Raw genomic sequence first — 18,128 nt, forward strand, 5'->3', positions numbered from 1 at the left:
AGATGATCTGGAGATCCCCTTCCCTTCTGGCCTGAAACGCTGTCACCCTCCCCCCCTCGAAACACCTGTCACTGCAGAGAGAGGTGGCTTCCTCCTTGCTCTAAAGTCAGTAGTGGGTTTTTCTGGTCCACTGACTGGAATAATCCACTTTCTCCCTATCAAGGAAAAGCTCTGTGCAGAACTTGTAAAGCCACCTTTATAGCATGTATAGAAGCCAATAATGGTTTCGGTTACACATTCTTTAGGTAGTGCATTTGTTATATGAGACCCTGGGGGAGGGAAATCGATAGAGGTGTTGGCCAACCCAACAGTAATGCAGCTGGTATCCAGCAAAGGCAAGCCATTGACTTGGAGGTATTTGAGAATTTAGCTAGCTGGCTTCCTTAGTAGTAGATTACAAAAACATCTTGGCTGAATTAAACACTCCTGAATGCCACTGTGTATTGTCTTTCCACTGTTGGTGCAAGAATCTTCTTCTCTGCAGTTTCTACTATCTAGAACACCCTTCTTTTATTTCTCCAGCTTGTTGACTTTTCATCTTATTTCAAATCTTAACTGAAAATAGATTTTTGATGCCTACGCCTATTAGAATCTCCCTCCCTCTCTTAGGAGTTTTATATTAATCTTTACTGAGGTAGCCCATTTAGGGAAACAATATGTATGCAAGGTACCACAGAGAAAAGAAAACAGTACAATCTTACAGCTGTTTGTACAAGCAAAAGTCCCACTGAACTCAATGGATACTTTCCTACACAAGAACTACAGGATATCTAATCTAGGGCACTGATCACCGTAGAAAAATGTGCAGAGTATCTAGAAGATGGCATTATAATTGTACAGTATTATATTCCTCTAGGTTCCTGGCTGATCAGAGCCTGTGTGGGTTTTTAGGGCAGGAAAAAAATTGCATTTTGTTTTCTGAGCTAATAACATGAACATTGATTCTGTTTTTTCAGATCATTAGTTAATAACAGTTTCTGCTAATGTCACTATTGGTACCAGGACTGGTACTTCTATGTTAGTGCTGTCATGAGAAAAATGTGATTCATAAGGGTACAGTTATGAATTATATTTGTTCAGGTTCTATATGTAATAAAACCCTGAATTTTCCAAACCGTTCTTGAGTCCTCCAGAGCCAGTGTTGGCCTGATTTTCACAATGTCCATTAACTACAGGGGTCGCTGGAGGTGCTCGGCAAATCAGGCCCTACATATCTAGTGGCTAGAGCGTGGCATTAGTTAATGGACTTGTATTTTCCTGGGTTTGCCTCTATCTTCTTTTATGACTGTGGGAAAGTCATTACACCTCTCTGTTCTGGAGTTTCCACATCTGTAAAATGCAATCACGGACAAGCTTTTGGTGAAATGGGAACTAGAGTTCTGAGACTGGGGATTTACTCTACAGGAAATGTTCTGCTGAGTATATTGACCAATGGTGGTATAGTTCTAAAAAGAACAGAAATATTTACTTTGCCCTGAAAACAAACCTGAAAACTATGCAAAGCCCCCCAGCTTCCCCTTGATTATAATGTATCTGTTTTCATTTTGTGATTCAGGGGAATTTTAAATCTGTACAGTAATTTCCTGCTGGTACCTAGTCAAACCCCACCATGACACTTAGTCACACATGTCAGCTACAGATTTAATTAAACAGATCGCTAGATTACTACACAGGTTTGAAGTTGCCTTGTGGACTTAGATGCTCAATGTAATATTTCACATCTACCGGAGCGGGTGTCTGCTTGTTTCAGCAGTTAGTGTGTTCCACATCTTTCACAGCAGTTTACTTCAGATGGCTGAGAGGGCAGACAGAGTCTCTCCGGATGGCCCTGGCTCATCACCTGACGAAAACGAATTTCCCTTTGGTTATCCCACCAGCATCTGTGAGAATGTGCCCGATCACAAATACCTGTGCAGCAGCTGTAATAACGTCTTGAAGAAAGCCCAGCAAACGCTATGCGGGCATAGATACTGCGCGGCTTGCCTCTCATGGGTTGTACGGTAAGTTCTTTCTACAGGAGACCATGTGATAATGCATTTCTGTCCAGAAGACAGAAAGATTTCAAGTGGCAGATTCTTAGCTACAGCCCTAGTAGGATGATCTGTTGTGATAATCTACTAAATAGAGATAAAGTGTTTAGAGTAGAGTTTGAGAGTACCTGGGATGTTGATTAGTAGTAATTTTATCATCCATGTATACTTTCTTACAGTGGTATTATTTTCAGGATGTATGTCTAGGCTTTGAGTGTGGTCTAGTGGTCAGGATTGCTAGGTTCTCCTCTTAGCTCTGCTGTTGACTTGCTGTATAACCTTAGACAAATTACCTCTCTATACTTCAAGTATTAGAGGGGTAGCCGTGTTAGTCTGTATCCACAAAAACAATGAGGAATCCAGTGGCACCTTAGAGACTAACAGATTTATTTGGGCATAAGCTTTTGTGGGTAAAAAACCCACTTCTACAGATGCATGTAGTGAAAATTACAGACACAAGCATAAATATACTGGCACATAAAGAGAAAGGAGTTACCTTACAAGTGGAGAATCAGTGATGACAAGGCCAATTCAGTTAGGGTGGATGTGGGCCACCCCCAATAATTGATGAGAAGGTGTCTGTACCAAGAGAGGGAAAATTGCTTTTGTAGTGAGCAAGCCACTCCCAGTCCCTGTTTAAGCCCAAATTGATTTTGTTAAGTTTGCAAATGAATTGTAGCTCTTGCAGTTTCTCTTTGAAGTCTGTTTCTATACTTCAGTTTCCCTTCCCAGTCTAAAAGGGAGAGAATCATATTGAAAGCTCATAGGAAGGCTATTGTGAAGTTACTTTAATACGTGTAAAATGCTTTTCAATTCTTGGATGAAAGGTGCTATGGAAGTTTAAAATGTTGTCGTTATTTTAGAACATTATAAAGTGCACGATGTAAAATCTGGGTTAATGTCCAGTAAGGAACCAGCCCTCAGAACAATGCCAGCCTTTTTGCTTGGAGACAGAGGTTATTGTTCTTAATTGCTTAGCTGCTTCTCCCCTCTTCTCTTTAAGGGCTGGTCTACACTGGCAATGCTAAAATGCTGCTGCGGCAGCACTTTAATATGCCTTGTGTGGTCGCTGCACTTTTTTCACAGCTCTGAGCCAGAAAGTTGCAGCTCTGTTAATTGCCAGTGTAGACAAGCCCTAAGTATATATCCTGGTTAAACTGTAACAAAAAGATGAGTCGGTCAGCCAGCCAGCCAACCAGCCACGTGTGACTGGCAGGCCAAAGCACTACAGTGTAATGGCATTTTACACAGAATGCATTTGGCCCATTGGGCTAAATTCTGCTTGCTCTCACTGGTGTAAATCCAGAGTAACTCTGCTGCAGTCAGTGGAGACGTGCACTCCTGAAAGTAAGAACAGAATTTTCTCTGTCTGCTTATATCTTCTCGTGACAACTTTGTAATGTAACTGGAAACTGAACCAAGCAAATCTGTTAGTACAGTCTGAAGGCAGTAATGTCATGCTCTTCATCTGGTCATAAGGACACTTTTCTGTCGCGTTTCTTGAACTGAACTAATACATGACTCGGCTGGATGGTAATTGCAGCATCACAGAAGTGCTTGCCTCTTCCTGAAAAGCTTTGTTTTTTCCCTTTAATTGCACAGTTTAAATGCTAATTTAAGAAATATTTCAAATTAAAACCAAAGCATTTTGTGGCTGTGTTACTGGAAAGTATGATGATGCCACTTTAGAGTTCACTCCTGCACCAGCTATGCCATTGCCCTTCGTGTGGACACTCAATAGCCAATTTTACAAGTCAACACAACGATGGTGGCCTGTGTGAATGAAGAGAAGATTTAGCCCTGAGATGTATCCTGGCAATTAAAAACATATCCACCTACCAGAGAAGAAAGGACATCACTACTGTGTTAAAAAGACTTCAGATTTCAGGTTATTGTACACTACATGGAGTTAGTGCCTACCTCACTGAAAGAAGTAGATTCCCAGCATTGCTGGCTTTGTAGAGCAGAATAGTCATGCCGGTTCAGATTTTGTTGATAGATGGTTAAAAATTGTGGACTTTCAGTGGGACCAAGATTTGGTCCTTTTACCATAAAGCATGTTGACCTTGAGCTGAAATTAATACTTCTGTTGTTTTTGTTAATTTGTTATTCTTGAAACAGAGGCTCTCTGAATTACAGTTCACAAATCTTTTTTTTTATTAATTTTTTTTTCCCACCAGAAACAACAAAAACCCAATTTGTCAGAAATGTAATGCAGAGGATCCTGGAACTGTAAATGAAGGAAGCTTACTGACAGAAGAAAGGGTATGTAATCATGTTTGTATTAATGTTTCATTTATATCTCTGGGCTAATGCTAGAGTCATTAAAGTATTATTTTTTAGAAGAGGGAATAATAAAGAAAGTGATAGTGACTGATTCCACAGTTGTGCATATTAACCTAGATACCTTAACATCCTGAACTTTCCCTCAATTCTTGATCAAAGAAGTGTTTGGATGTAAGTTGCAGCTTGTGAACTTCACCAGGTTCTGCGTCAAGAAGCCCTAAAATCTGCTGCAAAGTTAACGTCGTCTGTGGGCATGAAATACCCTTCACTCCCCTCTTCCCACTCCCAAACACAGCCTCAATTATTATTGTGGTTATTACTTAACATCATATTGTGGTCGCACCGACAGATCTCAGCCAGCTCAGTGCCCCATTATGCTAGGCCCTGTACAAAAATGTATCCATGCCTTAACCAAAGCCAGCCAGGAAATAGAAGGAGGCAGAAGTGTAGGTGGGAGACAAAACTTTATCTGAGACTGATCCAAGACTGTGAAATCAACTCCCCCTAGAACTAGGGACCATCACTTACTCCCAGCTCTCCTCTCCAAGTGGAAGGTGCCTTTCTTTGACCTGCCTTCTCTAATACAAACACATAGCAACAGATATGTTTACATATTAAAAAAAAGTCAACATCAAACCAAAACACTCCAATGCACGCACTTCTCCCTCTGGGGAGAGGATGAGAACAAACCACACATGACAGATGTTAGTTACATTACCTAACACACTCCTGGAAGGCGGCTCAGATAATACACTAATGATTGTGGTACGAGAACCTATATAAAAAAGAATAGACTAGACTAGACTGGCGAGGTGTGTTGCCTGGAGAACACTGTGGGAGCCAGGGTGCCTGAAGAACATCACAAAAAACTAATTGTTGAAAGTAATCAGATAAATTTTTAGGGTTTTTTTGATTAAGAATATTTTTGATGATGAATATTTTCACTGTATTTTGAGTTTTGGCTCCTTAAAATTTCTCAAAACAGCTTGGCTCAGAATTTCCTTTCCCTCATGTGTGCCAGGGAGTGTGGGAGCTCACAGCTGGCATCAGTGGTTCAAGTCCCAAAATAACAGCTGCTGCACTATTCTCCATGGGGACCAGTTCACTCCCCTGCACTGTGGCTACAAACTGGACCTTGGCTCTTGCTCCCAAATCCCCTACTGCCTGGAAGAGTGCAAGAAAGCGTGATTGATAATTCAGCTAAATCTCCCTTGTGGAGAATGATGTGGCGCAAAAGGCATCTGCAGCCAGATTTCAGTGAGGAAAGGAACAAGAAAACAAAGTACTGGGCACAAGGCACCCACAAAATGATAATTTTGAGATAAAATGCTGAATTCTGTAGGATCTTGGAAAAATGTCCAATTCTGTAGCAAATTCCCACAGCTACAGTATTGCAGAGTTCGTGGGGCCCAGGTATAAGCCTAGGTACAAACAAAGATTCTGGGATGCATTAACAGGTGTGTTGTAAACAAGACACGAGAAGTCATTCTTCCGCTTTACTCTGCGCTGGTTAGGCCTCAACTGGAGTATTGTGTCCAGTTCTGGGCACCGCATTTCAAGAAAGATGTGGAGAAATTGGAGAGGGTCCAGAGAAGAGCAACAAGAATGATTAAAGGTCTTGAGAACATGACCTATGAAGGAAGGCTGAAGGAATTGGGTTTGTTTAGTTTGGAAAAGAGAAGACTGAGAGGGGACATGATAGCAGTTTTCAGGTATCTAAAAGGGTGTCATCAGGAGGAGGGAGAAAACTTGTTCACCTTAGCCTCCAATGATAGAACAAGAAGCAATGGGCTTAAACTGCAGCAAGGGAGATTTAGGTTGGACATTAGGAAAAAGTTCCTAACTGTCAGGGTAGTTAAACACTGGAATAGATTGCCTAGGGAAGTTGTGGAATCTCCATCTCTGGAGATATTTAAGAGTAGTTTAGATAAAAGTCTATTAGGGATGGTCTAGACAGTATTTGGTCCTGCCATGAGGGCAGGGGACTGGACTCGATGACCTCTCGAGGTCCCTTCCAGCCCTAGAGTCTATGAGTCTATGAGTAAAACAGTTTTGTACTGCTCACGATATACATCAGTTCTGTGAAAACCTTGGGATTTCTGTAGTGTGGGCCTTCTATAAAACCATTAATGGGACTTTCTGCAACATTGTAGGTGGGATGTGGTGACCAAGGCATCAGTCTTGTCAGCTGATCCACACGGGCAGACCCTAACGCTTGCAGTGAGTCCTGCGGAAGTTCAGTGGGGCTTCACACAGGCTTGAGGACTCTGCTTGTGAATCAGCTTGCAGGGCTGGGGTTTGTAAACAATGTGAATGATAGAGACTCCTTAGCAGATTTGCTCTTTTGTCCCTTATTAAGGCCCCCACTCCGCCTCTCCTGTGTTTTGGTCAGACTTTGCTCCCTCGTACCAGTAGTTTGTTTACGTGTGTGTACGTATGTATAGAATATGAAAAATAAGTTTTCCACAGAATAGCATTAGCTTATTCCATGATCTGGTACTGTGGTAACCTTTGGCCTCCTGGGCTGATTCTTTCCCTATGCACCCTGTGTTTGACGCCCCTCGTTGTACTACAACCAACTTAGAGCCTAGGGTACTGAGAGGTGTTGAGCAGCTGCATGATTTATTGAATTCAGCTGGAGGATCTGAGGGCAACCCCAATACCCGCTACCATCTCCTACACACTGCTACACAGGGGGCTTACCTGGAACAGGCTTCTACACTGCCGTGGGTGCACACCCCCACCTGACACCCCCACATCCTGCCCTCCTTGTGCAGTAGAACTGCACTGGTTCCACTCTATAGGGACCATCGTCAGCTGCATAGGAACAGGCTAGAATTGACTGTAAAAGCCTTGGGACAGGTTTAACTCTCATTTACACCCATACAATATATGGTCATACGTTGATTGGAACTAAGAATATGGGGCCCAGTTCTCCAGCCAGATGCTTATTCTGAACACCATTATCCTCAGTGTAGTCACAAGGGGGTAAATGAGAGGAGAATTGGACTCATCCCTCAAAAAAGCCTCGGGGTCTGGCATTGGTTAACTTTCTTTCCTTCTCTGAATGTGTTAACAGCCCCCTGATTTAGGTTTGATTTGCCTAAGTCCTGGGAAGAACTTTGATGATGTTGAAACAAGATCAAAAGTATTTAAAATACAAATATGATTCTTTTTCTCTTGTTCTTTCCATGACTGGAATTGTAAAAGCTGCAATGTTGGATTTTTTTTTCAAAATTCAAGTATCAGAGGGGTAGCCGTGTTAGTCTGGATCTGTAAAAGCAGCAAAGAATCCTGTGGCACCTTATAGACTAACAGACGTTTTGGAGCATGAGCTTTCCTAAAGCTTTTGCATCTGACGAAGTGGGTATTCACCCACGAAAGCTCATGCTCCAAAATGTCTGTTAGTCAATAAGGTGCCACAGGATTCTTTGCTACTTTTTCAAAATCGTTCGTTAAATTAAAAACTTTATTTGGAAGGGATCCAGGCTAAGGCATGAGACTCATCTAAGCATTTTTAGGGTTTTTTTAGAGTAATTTCAAAATATCATTTGTGTTCGCACTCTCTGGCATGGAACTGACTGCCCTGAAAATTACATGTTAGCAGGGTCTTTGATTTTTTGAGAATAATGTGACAACAGAGGTCCAGTGACATCTACTCCTCTCCATCAAGTAGAAAGTGTTAAAAGGTTTATAAGCCTTCCATTTTTCTTGTGCAAAGAATGCAGAGAAAATATGGCCCCTGTGTGTTTCATCTGAGTGGTACCAGGAAGAACCCAATAGCCTATGTATTTTTAAAGTTCTATATACCCCATAGATTTTAATATTACTGTTTTTTCTTTTCACCTTTGTTTTGTGTCTGAAGTGTTAAACCATAAAAGGCATTTTCCAATTTGACAGCTATATCAAATGGTTAAGACATTTATGGAATAAGTAAGATGATAGGATAGGTTACTTCTTAATAAAATTTGACTTTATATAAAATGGGGACATAAGCCTGAACAGTATCGCAGTGATAAGAGTTTTCCCTCTTAAGATTTTGGTTTAGTCTAGTGATTCTCAACCTATTTAGTGTTAGCTGGGCCGCAGGTTGAGAACCACATTGCCCCCCACCTAAACCCCTGCACAAACAGGATGCTCAGCGCACTCCGCCCTGAGACCTCTCCACAGAGGGGGGCAGGGACCCCAACCCTGCACCCTGCTGCGTGGGGACCCTGACCCCCACCGTGCGGGGCTGCGGGGCAACCAGGACCCCGCCAGGACCCTGGACCCCACTGTGTGGTGCCAGGCGGTAACCAGCTGCCCGGATCCCTGACCTCGCCGCAGGGGCTGGGGGGCATACAGGACCTTAATCCCGGACCGTACCAGGAGCCTGAGCCCTGGTGTGCAGGCTGGGCGGCAGCCAGCTTCCCAGACCCTGGACCCTGCTGCGGGGGGGCTGGGCAGTAGCCGGCTGCTCAGATCCCGAGCCCTGCTGCCAGCCAGCTGCCCAGATCTCAAGACCTGTGGGGCCAGGTGGCAGCAGGCTGCCTGGACTCCAGACCCTGCTGCAGGGGGCTGTGCAGCAGCCAGGATCCTACCCCTGGAACCTGCTGTATGGGACCAGGTGGCAGCCGGCTTCCTGGATACAGAGTCCTGGTGCTGCCAGGACCCTGCCCCCAGACCCCGCCGGGGCCCTGCTGTGGGAGGCCGGGCTGCAGCCAGCTGCCCAAACCCTGAGCCCCACCATGCGAGGTTGTCAGGAGCCCGGAGCGCGCCTGCCAGATGGTACGGCAGCTGGGAGCCCGGAGCCCGCTGCAAGGCAGGACAGCCTGGAGCCTGCGGCCTTCAGCATACAGCTGAGCTGGGCCGCAGCTGTGTGCTAATTGGGCTGCATGCAGCCCACCCTGCGGGTTGAAAACTGCTGGCTTAGTCCATGAAGCCAGACTCGTAGAATAAGTCCAGGATTTTGGTTTGAACTCATTGCAGAAAAGAGAACAACTGTGACATTTGTCTCTGGATCAGAACTTCCTCCAAGTTCTGGAGTATATTTGGGTCTGGGGCAGGTTGGTTCAGGCCTGTCTTTCCTTCTCTAAAGACGAAAGGCATCCCTTATGCAGAATGTGGTGGGTACTTTGGCCTTGTGGTATCCCCCTGCATAAGGGTGAATTTCACCTAGTGACTAGTTATATTGGCTTTTCATTATATTTGGTGTTCATAAATGTGAATGTTTGAGATGAAAGAGCTGTCAAGGCAATTAAGAGCTTTGCTGCAGAATTAGAGTCAAACCAAAGATTAAGTGCCATTTCAGGGTGTGAACACTATTGCTGTCAGTTGGCCAGAATGATAGAGGAGAGATGGTTAACCATAATATAATGAAATAGAAAGAGAAGATACTGTTTCTCTCTCCTTGGACTTGATTCAAAGCCCCGTGATGTCAATGGGAATCTTTTCATTTACTTCATTGGGCTCTGAATTAGGCCTTTTTGTAAGGGTGGGGAAGTTCTGCGTTGGTGTTACTATTGACAGACTTTCCATTGATGTTCTGCGGGGTGAAAGCTAGTGGTTCAAGTGAATGATCACTTGAGGGAGTAGCCTGGGTGGAAAATAAATGAGGTAGGAACCCCCTGCTCTTTGCAGTTTCACGCACAGCTCCTTTGCTTGAGCTGTGTCCATAATAATTAACAAATATGAGAGCGAAACAGAAAGCACACAGGACACACATACCATTAGAGAAACCCATGTGCCACCAGGACTGTCCCTCTGAAGTTAGATACATTTATAATAATCTGTTCTGTAATGCCAGGAAATTCTGAAGTTGTGTTTTTTGGTTTTTACGTAGTAAAAAATCCATGGTGGGGTTGTTAACCTGCTTTTTCTTTTCTTTCGTTTTGGGCATTTTCCAACTGTGCACTAGACTGAAAGACTTCAGTGGCTGTTGCTGGTTGATTCAGAGGAGTAACTATATTGTATTCAATTGCACTGTACTGTAATGTTGAATTAAAATCTACATTAAGCAAGTGGGGCCAAATTCTGCACTCATTCATACCTGTGCAGTTCACACGATTGCTTTAAATACACCTTTACCCCAATATAACGCTGTCCTCAGGAGCCAAAATATCTTACTGCGTTATAGGTGAAACCATGTTATATCAAACTTGCTTTGATCCACTGGAGTGCGCAGCTTAACCCCCCCAGAGCACTGCTTTACCGCGTTATATCCAAATTTGTGTTATATCGGGTCATGTTATATCGGGGTAGAGGTGTATATGCAATGCAGAGTCTACTACAGCTTGTATATAGAAGTTCTGTTGAAAGTGGCATGGCCTAGAGTGCTGAGTATGGGACTGAGAGCCAGGAATTCTTGAATTCTGACTTCATTTTTGACAATAACTTGATCAGTGCCCTTGTGCAAGTAAAATGGGGATGCTCATATTTACATATCTTTGGATGTGGTTGGATGGTTTATTAGCCAATGTAAAATGCTGTGAAAATGAAAAAACACTATGTAAATGGTAAGTGTTACTATTGAAGAACTATGTTCTTAAGAACCTGGATATACAATTTGCAAGCTATCATCTTTTTATAAAATATAGACTGGATTATGTATTACAAGCAGACTGAAAACTGACCAGTAAGGCATCTATTTTTAAATGTACAGACAAAGGTACAAATGTTCTAGTTTTTCTAGTTTTTTTTTCATGGAATAGATGCCACTGAGGCTTTTATTTTTAGTTCTGTTTCCAAGCAATGGCTGATTTTCATACCATTACAGGACAATTTATGACATCAAATGCACACAAACCCAAGCACAGACCGCTTCTCTTGCTTAAATACACTTACATGTAAGAACATATACCAGACATGTAAGGTCAAAACAAACAGCATGAAATCTGTTTGTTCAACAAAATGCAAAAATCCCTATATCCTAATAAATGATTTTTTTTGCCTTACTGGAACTCTTAAATATTTAAAGGACTGTGACTATTTGTTAACTAATTAATATCATTTTCAAGGAAGTGGTTGTTGAAAGGTTGTTTGTACTGATTAAATCCACCCATTTCCCCCCATTTATAAAGTTTGGTTTGTCTGTATAAAAGCCTGAAGTTGCAAGGTTCAGTAATAATGTAACCAGTAGTCTACCAAAGAAAATGTAACTAATTAATCAGATAATTACAGTTATGAGGGCACTGTTCATCCAAGAGACATGAAACAGCCATGCCAAAAAGCATCCATCTTCCATTAAGTTTGGAGTTCTGTCTCCAACCACAGCTAATGCTATATGCTTCAGAGACAGTGTAAAACACCCATCATAAGCCTAATTGCGCTGCTCTTTTCCAAAAGGGAGAATTCCTTCCAATCCCAACTAGTGATCATCTTATGCCCTGAAACAGGATACTTAGTGTAAATGTTCTAGAGCAAATAACTAGGAGTTAAAATTCCTAAATTCTGTTTCCAGATCTACTATTGACTGACTGACTCTGACTAAGTCACAAAAATTCCTGATGTTCCACAATACCCATCTGTAAAATGCTAGACACAGGGGTGCTAGACTTGATATAATTTTCCCCAAGGAACTGAAACTTCAGAGGAAGCAAGAAAATATCTCCCCACTCCTTTGCAGAAGTTATAAGTGGAAGCAGAGGCAGAAAGTAGTTCTCTAGATGATGTGCCATTGAGGAGTATTAACAAGCCTGGGACTCGATTCTGCAGCCTTACTCAAGTGAATAGTCTCATTTACTTGCATGGAGTACATACATGAGCAGTGATTGCAGGATTGGGTCCTACTTTGCCAATTACATCATCATCAAAGTGTCATAAATCAACTGCATTAGTGAAAAGGGGTGTTTGAATAGGAACCATTTCAGATTTTTGTTTCAAGCTTGTAAGTAATTCCCCTTCCTCGCCACAACAAAAAGAGCGTGAGAGCTGATAATGGGTCCAACCTTCATATATTCTACCTGCAGCTCAGAGATTAATACTGTCAGTGTTTGCCTTTTAGGGAAGCTTGCTGGATAAGGTGAAGAGTCTGCAAAGAAAAAAGGGAACTGACTGTGACTGAAGTCTAAAAATATTTTATATGTAAAATAATATAAATAGATTTTTTTCTAAAATGAAAGGACTCAATAGTTTTACAGTTTACTAATAGTTTAAGGATGTTTTCAGCTTCTGACAATGCATTGCTGTTATGTTAATCGTTACAAAGATCTATATGTAAATGAGTCTCACAACAGTAATTGCTACTATTCGATGAAATTGACTATAGTCTTTAACATTGGTCTGACCTGTGTAGACCGAACTAAACCATCTTATCTTCTTCTTACATGGCATCTCCATTACTGGAGGTTTGCAGCCATGGTAGCCCATTTTGTAGGATCATCTGCTAATCTCTTTGTAGATGCATAGACCTTTTGATCCACCCAGGATACCACCTTATCCATCCCAGGTCATCTTTTTCTGCCTCATGTTCTTCTGTTGTCAGCTTTCTCTTCCAGTGCCTGTAAACATGCATTGTTCACTGAACCTCTTAAAATGCGCCCTGCAAATCAAATCTTTCTTTGCATAAAATCTCTAACTGGTATTTGCTGAGTTCAAATAATCTCCAATACTTTTTCATTGGTTACGTGCTCTATCCATTATATTTTCAGAATTTTTCTATAACACCCTAATGCAAAGGATTGTAATTTCTTTATCATTGATTGTTTGAATGTCCATGTTTCACAGCCGTATTTTAACACAGAGCACTGCACAGACCAAATGTAAGTTCTTAAGAGTTGGAATGTAGTCTTCAGTTTTATGTCCTTTATCATCAGATGTTTATTCTTCCAGAATCTCTCTTTCACTTTTGCTATTCTGATGCTGACTTCAATATCTAACATTCCCTGTTATATAATGATACCTGTCTTATATCCAGTCTAAAAAGACATTGTGTAAGGACAGTGTTTTTTAAAACTGGTTATAACACAGCTTGGACAGTAGAATTACAGCATGAAAACTAATTGCTACAGTGTGAGGGGTGAGCCCCTCAGTATTTTCCCTTTTCCACAGTTTCTTGACATTTCAGTCTTACAGTCCAGATCTCTTTAGTTCATTTCTGAACTGGTGAATTTTTTCTTTTAATTGGTTTTACCAAATGAACAAATCATTTTGTTCCCTGAGCTCATGCATAATGCACAGGTTAGAGCTTTGTTATAAGTGCTGTATTGTTTTCTAAGGATCTTTCCAAAGGGAAGAGGTGGAAGCCCTGTTCTTGGGTTAATTAAACCTGGATGCGATAGAACACTGTTTGAATATAGTGATCAAGAGGGAAGAAGTAGATAAATTGGTGGGACTTTTCTTTCTCTGTCTCTTAGTGATGCTGTAGGCTGACAGGAGTAATTTTTCTCTAGAAAGCAAGGAAGGCCTCTTATTATTCTCAACATAGTGTACTCATGTGTACTCTTCCCCTGGATTTTCCATATTTTGATCTGTGGGGAATCTGCAGTCTGCTATATTGTGTTCTTAACACTTGTCTATGTTCTACTGTAGCTATTGTGCTTGTGCAAGATGTGATATTAAAAGACTGCAATGATTCATTTTTTTTTTATTTATTGCATAGTTCTTCACAGTTAATGCAAGAAAAAAGCTATATTGCTGGGAAAAATGCATGTGTCTGGTCTGGATTTCTCTAGGACACTAGGCAAACTAAATGGAAACAGCCTGAGTTTGAAAGGGTGTTCTCCCCAACCCCCTCCTCATTCGAGTTGAATCTTAAATCCTCTCTGCAGCAGGTAAAAGAGGTGCTAATCACTCCACTAATTAAATGCCTGCATTAGAGTGGCATGAGGTAGTGCCCTCTATAGTTAAGGTTCCATCAGCACATTCTTTGCATACACCTGTTTTCAGGTTTCTGAGTAGGAAAAAACTTTATACTGAAAGTTTTCACTGGGAAGGGCATATTTTTATTTTTAATAAATTAAAATCACCTCAAATCATTTAATTTTTGAGCTATACGAAACAAATAATAGGATTTCATGGTCCTTTGGCCTTTTCCTGTATACTCGTTAAACTAAATAATACTTTTGCAGAAGATTAAACCTAAAAGGAAAAAAATCAAGGTTTATGAAGCTATAAAGTCCCAGCCTGTTCCCATCTCGTAACTGCTGTTTGGATCATTTTATTGACCAATATTTGACTGTTCATCTTCTTGTTAATTTCCAGGCTTTCAGTGATGCTGCCATTAATAAAGAGATTTCTGAATTCAAAGTGCACTGTGGGACCCCTGGATGCAGTTGGTTTGGTATCATGAAAAATTTTGAAGTAAGTTTAAAGATGACAGTTTAATCTTCCATGTTGTGTCTCATAAATGTGCAGTGGGGTTTTGCCAGTGAGGATAAACATTGTGTCAGGGAGGCATGTTCCGGTGGTGTTAGAAGAACTGATTCCACAATCCATCCTTATTCATCAAAGCACTTAAGCACATGCATAAATGTATGCATCTTAAGCACATGCCTAAAGTTAAGCATGTGCTTAAGTGCTTTCCTGTATTGGAGTCACAAAGAGAATGAATCCAGATCCTTAGCTGGTGTAAGTCAGTGAAGCTCCATTGAAGCTCAAAAGAGTTATAGTAATTTATACCAGCTGAAGATTTGATCCGGTGATGGATGAATGTCAGTGAAAATTTCCCATTGATGTCAATGGGGTTTAGATCAGACCCAACATCTTTTGAATGATGGTGTAGCATACATTATAAAAATGCATTATGTGTGGTTTTTTTGTGGCGATGTCAGTGCCAGGATATTAGAGAGACAAAGTCGGTGAGGTAATACCTTCACCTGGAATGGTCCCTTGAAATATGTGTTAACTACGTATGCTAAACAATCTGTTCCACCTTGTATTTGGTGGTCACACTCTAAGTTTCGCAGACCTGAAGAAGAGTTTTATGTGGCTCAAAAGCTTCTCTCTCTCACCAACAAAGAAGTTGGTCCAACAAAAGACATGACTTCACCCACCTTGTCTCTCTAAAAATGCATGTGTTAGCTGTAATTTTTCCAGTAGGTTTGAGTATAACATTAAGGGCAAGGACCTTGTAAGTAACCTTCAATGAAGCCCATAATACCCTGATCTCCAAACTATTATTAGGAGCAATGTACTTCCTATGTTTTTGTAAGAAAAACAAATCTCCCATGGTAATTTTTGAGAAGCAGTGCTCATGGAGATATTGACACAACAAGGGAAACAGAAAACAGACTTAGAAAGAAAAACATAGCTGTCTGACTCCTGTTTATTTAGTATGTTACAGTCATTCTTTGAATATTGATGTGAAATGATAAAGGTGAAATAGACAGTGTTTCAGAATCTGCTACGTGTACAACAATCCAAAAAGAAAATTCAAGCCTATATGTAAATATCACTGAGGGGGCTTGACCCTCTCTGCATAATCTTGAGGACAAAAGAGGGCTTCATAGTCAAATGGAGCTGTAGCTAAGGACCTCTTGGCACCCAGTTTAGAAGCAGAATATGGTGTGCAGTCGGTCTCTGTATATGAAGAGCTGCAGAGATGCTGCTGTCATATTTTTCCTTTCTTTGCTAATGTTGCACACATTTTCCGTTTGTCTGTTCTTCTTTAAAGAAAACTCTACCCCGTTTTGCTCAGTGCCAAGTTTGGAGAGCTCAAAAGGTGCCAGGACCTCTCTCAGCATGAATACACAGAAAAAAACAAGGCGTGTGATTAAAATTGACATTTCTGAGTTCACTGCTGGAACAGTCATCTTGCTTTTAAAAAAAAAATCATTTGTAACATGGTCAATGTGAGAGCCTCCGTAAAAGAGACTGTAATAAACTAGTTTTACCCCTGCTTCAACACTGGATGAAGTATCAGAAAATAATGTGTAAGGCCCAGTTCCGTGAGGTGCTGAGCACATCCAGGGATGTGTTGAATGTGCCAACTTCCTGTGGAGTGACTGGTACCTTATTGGACTGGGCCTTAATGTCTAGACTATAAATGTTTTGTATAAGTATGGAACATTTAGGGTCAAATTCTCAGTTGGTGGAAATCAGCATAGTTCCTTTGACGTCAATTCAGCTACACAGATTTACATCAGTGGAGGATCTGGCTCTAAAAGGTTTTTGATTTAGACAGTTAAGCCAGGTTAATTGTAAATTCAAAAACACTGATGATTTTGAAGCTGAGCAGCGTTACAGGATTTTATAGAGACCTTGGGCACAAGGCCTCTTATAAATTATTGTTACTCTCCATTATAGTTATTGAAAGTTCCAATAGTTCAAACTATTTACATTGTAGACTTAAATCTTCCACTCTGCGCCCTTTCCCTCCATGCACTGAGGACAAGCCTTGCGATTGTTGCAGTGAGGTGTTATAATCAGGGTAATGTTAAAGGGATGCTAATGATCACATTTGGCCTTTTTTTACAGATTTTAGAGAACTTCAGGCCTGTAGAAATGTTTCCATTATATTTTTTAAACAATTAAATATTCCCCTATAGACGACAATTAAATAGACTAAATTGATTTTCATTGTATGAGCTGAGAGAAGTGCAAATAGTAATAACTTAGCTCGGTTTAAGAATTCTATTGAAAGCCGTTACGAACCGTGACCCACTTGTGCACTGGAGGCCGTGACAGGATGGCCTTTCATGTACCCTGCATAGAGGGTAGGGCTTGTCTGCTGGCTCATCTTGCCAGGCAGAACAGTTTGATCTCATTATTGCTCATTTGCTCTCTGACTAGAGAAGATAAAAGTCAGGGAGTCTCTGAGGCAAGGAGAAAGGCTGGCGCTGAGGCAAGTGGTCTTGCAAAAGAAGACCATTAAAAGAGCCAGTTCAGGAGAGAGCTTACGGTAAACTTTATATGTGTTGTTTTAAATTAAGAATAAAGCAAAGCCCCAGGTTCGAGGTGAGTTTTGGACTTTAACCTGGCTGTGACTCTGTCAACACTTGGAGCTGGCCACACTCGTGCTAGCTGGCATTGAGGTAGCTCATTAACAGTACTAGTGTAGCCACAGTAGCACAGGCAGTGGGGAGTAGTGGCATGGCCTAGCTGCCCTGAGTATGTACTCCTGGGGTCAGGGCGGGGTTTGTATTGGAGGTGTGGCCTGTGGCGCTGCCACCCGTGATACTGCAGCTACAGCTCTATTTTTAGTGCACAAACTTGATAAGAGCTAGTACTTAAGCTGGGAATCACACTCCCAGTTTTCTGTGTCAGACAATGGGGTGGGGAATTTGCCCATTCACAGAGGCCACGTGATGCAAAAAAGATTCATGCAGGCAGAATGGAGGGCATTTGTAGACACACATGTATCTGTGCAGGGTTACATCTTGATTTATAACTTTCAACTTTCAGGACCATCAGAGCCTATGTGAATATGCTTTAATCCCTTGCCATACCGGTTGTGGACAAATGGTGATGAGAAAGAAACTTGCAGATCATTTGGAGAATGGATGTGTTAATAACATGACCACATGCCAGAAATGTAAACGGAGGTTATCCAGTAATGAGTACCAAGTAAGAAGATTTATTTGCCTTAAAACAAAACAAGGGTTTTATGATCATATCTTGAATACTCTACAGCTTTCACAGCTGTCTGATTAAATATTTCCTCCTTGTTTTGTTAAAGTTATGTAGCTGGAGAATGTTTCATTTTTCTGACCTTGCTAACTTTTCAACTGCAGTGTAATGTTCCATGATGTATTTGCTGGAAAAACAACGGAGTGTAATTGACCATCCTTATGCGGTGCTGCAAGAAGAGAGAAAATATGTGTGCCCTCATTTGGGGGGAGAGCAGCGCTTCTTGCCATGTTCTAGGCCCCCTTTCAGCCAGCACACCTCAGTGTG

At 41.4% G+C, this 18,128-nt stretch overlaps 1 protein-coding gene across 4 annotated transcripts in view; it reads left to right on the top strand.

Moving 5' to 3' along the window:
• The window catches only part of TRAF1 (TNF receptor associated factor 1), a 65,874-nt gene that overhangs the window by 31,071 nt on the left and 16,675 nt on the right, over nucleotides 1-18,128 (top strand). For 2 of the 4 annotated variants that reach the window (XM_050926704.1, XM_050926701.1), the window contains 4 exons: nucleotides 1,779-2,000; nucleotides 4,211-4,295; nucleotides 14,496-14,594; nucleotides 17,637-17,798. In XM_050926704.1, the coding sequence (XP_050782661.1) occupies nucleotides 1,779-2,000; nucleotides 4,211-4,295; nucleotides 14,496-14,594; nucleotides 17,637-17,798 (568 nt within the window). The remainder of the gene's footprint in view (nucleotides 1-1,778; nucleotides 2,001-4,210; nucleotides 4,296-14,495; nucleotides 14,595-17,636; nucleotides 17,799-18,128) is intronic. The other 2 variants (XM_050926702.1, XM_050926703.1) reach the window with 2 other exon arrangements.

Source organism: Gopherus flavomarginatus, chromosome 17 (genome assembly GCF_025201925.1).
Source record: "Gopherus flavomarginatus isolate rGopFla2 chromosome 17, rGopFla2.mat.asm, whole genome shotgun sequence".
In the NCBI taxonomy this organism is placed as follows: Eukaryota; Metazoa; Chordata; order Testudines; family Testudinidae; genus Gopherus; species Gopherus flavomarginatus.